The 9,027-nt window shown below is 32.1% G+C and overlaps 1 protein-coding gene across 1 annotated transcript; it reads right to left on the bottom strand.

Annotated features, from left to right (window-relative positions):
- Positions 1–481: 481 nt before the first annotated feature.
- Positions 482–7,601, bottom strand: LOC143042822 (uncharacterized). Its single transcript, XM_076215291.1, has 8 exons — positions 7,024–7,601; positions 5,841–5,973; positions 5,113–5,251; positions 4,328–4,420; positions 3,028–3,152; positions 2,616–2,662; positions 1,723–1,840; positions 482–676 (listed from the first exon to the last, which is right to left on the bottom strand). Exons 1-8 carry the CDS (start codon positions 7,512–7,514, stop codon positions 563–565), a joined length of 1,260 nt encoding a protein of 419 aa, XP_076071406.1. The 5' UTR covers positions 7,515–7,601; the 3' UTR covers positions 482–562.
- Positions 7,602–9,027: the final 1,426 nt, after the last annotated feature.

Below are 9,027 nucleotides of genomic sequence, written 5' to 3'. Positions count from 1 at the left end.
AAATCACTTATAGCCAAAGGGAGAAAACTGAGAGTAATATAAAGATATTACCATTGCAATGTGTAATGGAATCTGTTCCACAAATATTTTTTATACTATGTTGCAAGACAAAAAAAACATCACTTTTTTTCTATAATCTACAAATTACTAGACTGTTCTTTAATGAGATGTCATCTGGTATTGTCACCTTTTTCAAAAACTTTTGAACCGAAAAATTGAGAACAATCAAAATTTACATATAAAACTGAATGTTTGGTCACTCAGAAATTTGTAATTGATTGATTGACAGATTATTGTTTGATGTCAAATTCTGCACTTTTGTCAATTTCATTGCTGTCACTTTATTAGTGTAGGAAGTCAGAGTGCCTTGAGAGTACCATGACCTTCAGAAGAAAACTTCTAGTCAATAAGGGATTGTAAAAGAAATCATCAACAAGTCATAGAAATTGTGAATTGGTAAAACATTATAAAAATTCACATCTCAAATAGAACTTTTGTTTAATATTTGCTTTTTAATTAAAATTTAACAAGACAAATAAAATAAAAACATAAAAATATTTTGTCATAAATATTTCGAAAACATTAGTCCCTGGTTCATTTGTTCTGTAATTTCAGCTGGATCTGCTGTGGGTCTTGGCAAAGATTTTGCTAACTCTCCAATTAGATTGATAGGATTCTGAAGCAGAAAAAAAATAGTTGAAATTATTGATGGTCATATACAACTGACACTGTAATTAATGAAATACAGATATTTTACACATGTGCAAATGCAATAACTTACATAGTAATTGATAAAGAATAGTCAATGTTCATCAAAAACTGTCACTCAAGTTATGTGTTATTGCTCACACAGAAATAATATACCTATTCCCAATCAAAAGTTAGTTTTCTGTACTTTGCATATGACATTTAATGTTATTTCATGTAATATTAAAATGTCAGATTTCGATTGGTTAATACTTGTAAGCGAGTTAATTTTCTATTACCCTTCCAGAGGTTTTGGTCAATTGTTGGCTTTATTGAATATGAATGGTAGTTATGTACAAGACGTCATTGTTTCTAATTTGAATTTGAAATTTAATATACAGTAACAACAGAACATTCTGAATAATAAATAAAAAACACATAGATGAGAGGGTGATATAGGAGATTGTCATCCTCTCAATAAAACATTGTCAACCTTTGCATCACTCTTGACAGTGGTCAACATAGTTTTCTCAGGGTAACATTCTGCTCTATCATCCTCTCAGGTATGTGTCATTTAACATCAATGGTATATCTTTAAAAAATGTCTAAAACTGGGGTGATAAAGAAATTGACAAATGGTCTATATATTTGTCTGTTGTAAAAGGCAGTATTTTGGGATTTTTTTCGACAAGAATTGTTTTACATTAAAATATTGCAACTTCTGGTCTTTAAAAGCTGAGTATACTGCTTGGGTTTGATCATTGTTGAAGGCCAAACATTTAACTCTAGTCGAATAGCTACTTCAGTACATTTCAAGATAATAGACAAAACCATATCACAGATGGTGGTCTAGATATCCCAAAGCTGATTGTATAGTAGTTTCAGAGGAGAAGAATTTCGTAAAATTTAACAGATGGTAGTAATGAACCTTTGGGCCAGTTAAGCTTATGTTAACTTCAATATCAAACGATTCAAATTAAATTTTGCACAATTTGATGTAAATTGATGTTTCAATGAAAATAATCTTTTACATACCATTCTTATTATGTGTTTCTCAAGCTGGTTTTCAGTTATATCTTTTTGAATCTGAGATTTCTTTATTCGGATGAAATGTCTTTTCGCTGCCTCTTCATCTAGTTCTTTTTCATATTCTCTGAAAAAAAGATATTGGATATTCCATAACTGGGTTAAAAATCATGTATAAACAAGAATGTGTCCCAAGTACACGGATGCCCCACTCGCACTATCATTTTCTATGTTCAGTGGACCGTGAAATTGGGGTAAAAACTCTAATTTGGCATTAAAATTAAAAACATCATATCATAGGGAACATATGTACTAAATTTCAAGTTGATTAGACTTCAACTTCATCAAAAACTACCTCGACTAAAAACTTTAAGCTGAAGCGGCCGACGAACGAACGGAGGAACGAATGGACCCACAGACCAGAAAACATAATGCGCCTCTACTATCGTAGGTGGGGCATAAAAAATGTTAACTTATATATGCAAATAGGATGTGACTGATAAAGTGCAAACTTGCATTTTGAATATAATCAACATTACTTGCTTTCAGCTTTTTTTTTTAATTTGAATTTTGAAATGACTAAGCTTGTTCCTGAGTTAATTCTGTAAGAATTGCATAAAAAAAATGCACATTAAAACTTCAAAAAATTACAATGCCCAGTACTTTATGAATTAATTATAAGTATTATTTTGTAAAATATGAATACGGCATCTAGCAGTCATTTGCAGTACCAAAATAATTTATAACAATTTTTATTTATCAAGGATATTTTAACTATGAGAACTTGATTTTGTCTTTGCTCTCCCTTTTCAAGTGTAAATTTTAAATTGATAATTTATTCATTCACATTTACTTAACGTTTGAAAATGACGAAAATATGTCTAAATAATTTTCTTACTCACCTGCATTCTCTACATCTTTTGGGATCATGCAGCTCACATTTAGCTGCCTGAAATCATTAAAGAAATCTTCAAAAGTTTTTTGAAAAATTCAATATTCGAAATCACATAAATTTTAAGCTAGGTAAAGTACTATCTATTTTATTATGTTCTTTATTTGTATATATCTCGTATTTAAAAAAAACCAAAATGCAATGTTTTACTGATAGCTGTCTTTAGTTTATGAGAAAATAGTTATTGATAGACAGACCTTCATGTATCATAGCCAAGGGTGTAACACTAAGCCCCTTTCTTATGGGCAGACATATGAACCTTCAAAGCAGGGATGTAATGATCAAAAGGTTTTGATAAAGGAAAGAAAATGAAAAAAATTAAATCTCCAATTGATAAGTATAATGGTTTAGGCCTGACTTACATTCCCCATTTTGGTAATGAGGTTTTTTATTTTAAGTTTCTCTACAATTTGTGGATCTAAGCCATATTCTGTGACATGAACATCTCTCTTGCCTGGCCATGGTAGCTCTCTCATTGGTTTCATACCTAAAAATATAATTTTTAAGAACTGAGATAACAACAAGAATGTGTCCCAAGTAGATGGATGCCCCACTCGCACTATCATTTTCTATGTTCAGTGGACCGTGAAATTGGGTAATTATCTAATTTGGCATTAAAATTAGAAAGATCATATCATAAGCAACAAGTGTACTAAGTTTCAAGTTGATTGGACTTCAGCTTCATCAAAAACTACCTTGACCAAAAACTTTAACCTGGACGGACGAACGGAACCACAGACGGACGGACGGACGGACTGACGAATGGAGTCACAGACCAGAAAACATAATGCCCCTCTACTATCGTAGGTGGGGCATAAAAAATCCTATTCATACAATTTGCTAAAATATATATAGAAGCTAGTTTAAAAGGAAATATCTTAAAGATGTAATTAGGTGATCTAAAGTAAAATTAAATAAATCAAGAATTCAAAATTGAGACTTTAAGATGGAAGAGTATTAGTAAAGGATCAAAATAAGCTAAAATATTGATAGGTCATGGAGCTCCTTTTTGAGATATTTGATTTATAAGATATTGGCAGGAAAAGGCTAACTGGGACGTCTTTTACCTTATATTTCCATTGGTATTATTTGGGTCACAAAACTGAAGAAAGAAAATCAAGAATCTTCTAAAATTTTATCAGATGACCTTTTATGAGTCTTATGTTAAAATATAAATAGGTGTTATGGGGCAAAATATTTTACCTTATATTGTATGGAATAAAACCGAGGAGTCCGAATATTTAACACAAATTCCAAAACCTCACCTAAGTACATCCTTAAGTATGCTTTTATACTTAACAAGACTGACATTTTTTTGTGTTTGTTGTTTCATTGGTTCCTGGACTATGCTAATTTTAGTGACAAGTCAATTTCTGTAGAAGTTTTTTGTTTGCATTGTTCTTTATTTTCCAATTCAAAAAACATGACATGCATGTATTACATTACTTAAATGTACTGTAAATCATGTAAATTCAGAAGTAAATGTGTGCAGTTTTGTAGAATGGGCAAAATCAAGAGGATACTCATTGTATTTTCTTGAAATCTGTATACAGATTCATGTATCAGATGTCTAAATGCAAATACATTTTATTAGGATACTGAGCTAGATAGCATTGGGATTCATAAATTAATATAGAAATCATACTTAAGATATATACATACCATGCTTTCTTTTATGCTTTAAAATTGCCATCTTCCTTTTCATGAACCTTTGTTGGTAGTTTTCGGTTTCCTCATCTATAATCTTTGCCTCAGCTGAAAATATTAAGAGAATTCCTTTTCTGTAATTCAGATCAAAAGATGAAGGTTGTAAAAATTATCTTAACTATAAAGGAGGGCCTTATATTAAAGGTGGTACAAAATGTATAAAATTAGGATGGGGTATGATAATGTTGCCCATAAGACAACCCTAGGCCTCCATCATATAGCCTTCAACAATGATCAAAATTCATGCAACATAGCAAGCATACCACATCTTCTTTTTTTATACCTGCATTTAGAGGACAATTCTTCAAATCAATAATGCATTTTTAACAGTACTTGTTTCATGCATATCAGCTGACCTCAGGAATATTCTTGATCTAATTTAGATTTGAATGCTTGAATTAACTGATTGTATAAAAAATCACCACCATACATGCCATACACAGCTTGTTTTCTTGTATCAAATTAACGAGATGATATTCATGATATTATTGCCTATTTCTTCCTTTAAATATATCATGTTTATAGACCTTATTGTTGTCAAAATAGAATATGATGAAAACGAATGTTATCTGTTTCATGTGAAAACTAAGAAATGTTTCCATGTGACAAACAAAAAAGGTGTAGTATATGATTGCCAATGAGAAAACCCTCTGCAAGCGACCAAATGACACAGAAATTAACAACTATAGGTCACTGTTGGTCCTTCAACAAAAAGCCCATACAGCAGAGTCTATACATACTCTTGATTGGTTCAATTAAAGAAAGTTCTGTTATATCTGTATCTTTAAAACGTTTATTCCTCATATTTGAGATCAAGGTTGAGATGTAGTTTTCCTTTGCTTCTTCTGATTTTTTCTTCAATTCCTCCTCTCTTTGAATCTGAAATTAAAACTGTTAGTGTCCAAATTGTATTTCATGTATTTAGAACAAATGCAATTTAAATCTAGTTGTTGAGCATTTTGAGGTTTTTACTTAAGTCATGTAAGTGTTTTGATTTCTACTTCCCTGTTCATGAATTTTTGTGGACATTTGCAATTGCAATGAATTTTTCATCAAGAGTGTACAAAAAAGCAAGTTCAAAGTTCAAATATAATCATAATTATGTTAATAAAAAAATTTGATACAAAAAAAATTAACAAATAAATAGTGGCACCATGATGTAGTAGATTTTTTTTGTGTTTTAATGTCACTTTTAAGCACCACATTTTGGCTATTTCACAGCGGCCAGTTTTTATTGTGGAGAGGAAGCCAGAGTGCTGGAGAAAACCACAGACCTTCGATAGGAAAACTGACAATCCTAGTCAATAAGGGTTAAAATCCAGTGCACCAGCAAGAGCGAGGTTGGAACTTAGACCACATCAGCCACTGAGGCCCCTAAGGCACCATGAGCTATAAAAATGATACGCCTATCTGTAGTAATCATTTTAATTAGTACAGTGTTTGTTTGGATGATCAATTATCAAAATACCTTTTCTGGATCTGTAACAACATCAAGACTAGATATTTCATCATCTAGTTCAAACGTTGAAGAGTATTCATAACTTTCACTGTAACTGTAAGTCTCATCTTCAAAGTCATCACTGGAATATCTGGGAGTTGTACTGAAATACAGGAATATAAAAAAATGTGTGTGTATTATTAACAATAACATCATTTATATTGTTTATATGTTTTAATGTTTAGTGTGACGTCAATTTTTCTGTGAATGTGAATTTAACAGCTAATGAGTAACTGAGCCTTTAAATGAATAAATTAATGGTACAATTTATCATGTTTATAGTCAAAATGATAATATGAGGTCAAAAAATAAAGCTGACAATATGTTTCTCAAAAGTTCTTCCATGGAAATATTTTTTTACAGATTTGCTTCACATATACATGTACATGGCATAGGATTTTTTCAATAAAAAAAATCATCAGGTTTATAGTATTAATGCAATCAAGCATGGCAATGCCAAAACAAATATTTCATCAATCAGATAACGGTAGTCTCATGAATATCATTTTTATATAGGCCAGTTCCGGAATATGGTTTTCAGACGAATCTGTTATAATGTGACTTCCATTACCACGTGACAAAAATGTATGCATAGAAATTGCCAACACATGTTGAGCAACGGGTGAAAAAGTTTTATTCTATACTGCACAAAATATTTGGGATATTAAAATCTAAAAGGATGGTCACCCTCCCTCATTCATATATATGGCAATATTGATTATGTACTTGAGAAACACTATTTATTTCTACACTACAAATGTGTACCATACAAAATGACCATAATGAAAGTGCTGGAAACTGTTAATAGAGCAGGGATACCGGTGCACCTTCAATCTCAGGTAAATGATGTCATAAAGGCGTGTGAAATTGATAATCTTTTCTGTTGAAAGACATGTGACTCCAGAAATGACCTATAAGATACAAATTTTATCAAGCCTGATCATGCTGATGCAGATTTTTTCGTAGGCCAATGTACATGTAAGCCAGACATTTTAACTGAGGCACTCAACACAGGCGTCATTATGGAGTAAAGGTCAGTAAAGGGTTGGCATCAAAAGGCTTAGGGCATCATTATGGAAGAAAGGGTTAAATGAAAAATTATGAGTACATGATGAAATTATTAGGACTGATTAGAATAAATGTAACTCATTACCTCTCTGCAACAGACTCTAGTGTTCTTGTTCCATATGACTGGGTTTCCTCTGAAGTGTATTTAGAATCTGTATCAGTATAATTTGACTCAGTTTCTGCATATTTACTCTCTCTACCTCGGTAAGAATCATCATCTGACTTTGGATGAGATTCAAAATCATCAGTTTCAAATGTATCAGAGTAGGTAGGAAATGATTCGGACTGTCTTGTGATGGTTAGATCTTTTGTGGTTTTAAAGTCACCCTCAAGTTCTGTTAAAATTGTGGAAAATTTTGCAGTTTTTATTGTTGTTGGTTCAGCTTTTGATTCAGTTTCAAAAGTATCTGAGTAGTTAACACTTTGTGTTGCATTTTCAAAGGTATCGGAATACGAATAAGAAGAATAAGTCAACGACGAAGGGGTTGGTGTTCTCGGGCTTCTTGAAGGTTTTCCAAAAGCCGAATGCGTGGAATTAATTGTCTTTTTTCTCTTCTCAGGAACTGACAGTAACATGGTAGATGTTAGATGCTTATTGCATTAAAAATCGGTCCTGTCAAATCTTGTTTACTGTTGTCCCATTTCATGCCGCTTACGTTAACAAATAAATCAAAATAATTAGTACGATCCCGAACCTAGGTTAATTAAAACAAAATATAGTCCGGAAATTGGCGCAATTGATAATTTTGAAAAATTATATTTGGCACAAATGATAGTCCTGGAATCCATTTTCTTTAAGAAATTTTAAGGATGCACTTATGTGAAATTAAACGAATCTAGAATTTAAATTGATACTTGCGAAGTCACGGTTGTCTCGATCATTGGCAATCATAGTTCATCTTCTTTTATACTGTAACCGGAGAGCACGAATTTCATTACAAAATTGCTTGTCTCCACCGGGACTCGAACCCGGGACCTCTGTGTTACAAGGCAGCGCGCTAACCGACTCAGCTAAAGAAGTACTTCGATCCTTAGCTCAACCGCTTACGGCTGACTAAGTATCTACTAAGTTTTTCTAAGGGAAGCAATCCCGTCACAATACTATAAGTCAGAAGAGCTTATTAACTCTCTTACTGCCGGAGGGTCATATATGTCCATGGTTAAATTTATGCAAGCTTTACATCAATGATGTATCTCTTTCAATTAAACTGAGACCGAAGATTAAAAGTGTTATGTTTTTCTCCAATGGGTAACAAATGTAACGGTCATCATGTCGTGACCTCATATATCGAATGACGTCGTCGTTTTTACGACACAGACGTCGATCGAGCTGTCGTATTTTCCGGCATATGAAATACAACCTTGAAAAACGGTCGACACCAAGAGGGTTAAGTAAATGAATAACATAAGCTGTAAATGTTTTACAAATAAGTCATGGAGCTCCATTTCGGAATATTCAATTAATAAAAAATGTAGAAAGGCTGACTTAGACATTGAGGTTATTTTTGCATTTGCATTATTTGGGTTTCAAATCGAAAGAAAAGAAAGCTAGAATTTACTTAAATTTTGGCAAATAACCTTCTGTAATCTTTTGGGAGCTATAGTGCGGTCTTATATGAAAGAAATGAGTGTTATTTCACCCTGTATAATAAAGAGAAAACACAATTAATGAATCCGAACATCTGCAAAAACTGATTCCAGAACCGTAAACATTTGTTTAAATGAAACATTTTTTTTTTTATTAAACATGTTTTTCCAAATCCAGCTGATAAATGAGATTGAACTTCACCACAAGATTGTAAAATATTACAAGGGAATCCATTAAACAACTTCGTCCAAAGACTAAGATTTAGTTTTATCTGAAATATGTATATTTTTTAATCCGTTGCTTTTTTGCACAGATATCTTCCGGTGATCTAGATATTGGAGGAATTTACTCCAAAGAGAGGTAACATTAATAGTACACTAACTAGAATCGCCAAAATTATAGGTACTGTGATATTTTTCGTGTTACAATAGCAGAATCCCTACCAGATTACGCCTTATAACTGGAACTTATGTACTTCAAACAAAACGGATTCAATTCTAC

Source organism: Mytilus galloprovincialis, chromosome 8, assembly GCF_965363235.1.
Source record: "Mytilus galloprovincialis chromosome 8, xbMytGall1.hap1.1, whole genome shotgun sequence".
Lineage (NCBI taxonomy): Eukaryota > Metazoa > Mollusca > Bivalvia > Mytilida > Mytilidae > Mytilus > Mytilus galloprovincialis.
This window is presented reverse-complemented; position numbering and strand designations above follow the sequence as displayed.

What these genes read in the sequence shown, in the direction of transcription:
- LOC143042822 (XM_076215291.1), bottom strand. Translation starts at nt 7,514, where the DNA reads ATGTTACTGTCAGTTCCTGAGAAGAGAAAAAAGACAATTAATTCCACG. An exon ending in CTAGAGTCTGTTGCAGAGAG is followed by an intron (nt 5,974 to 7,023) that starts GTAATGAGTTAC and finishes CCTGTATTTCAG; the next exon opens with TACAACTCCCAGATATTCCA. An exon ending in AGAAACACATAATAAGAATG is followed by an intron (nt 677 to 1,722) that starts GTATGTAAAAGA and finishes TTTCTGCTTCAG; the next exon opens with AATCCTATCAATCTAATTGG.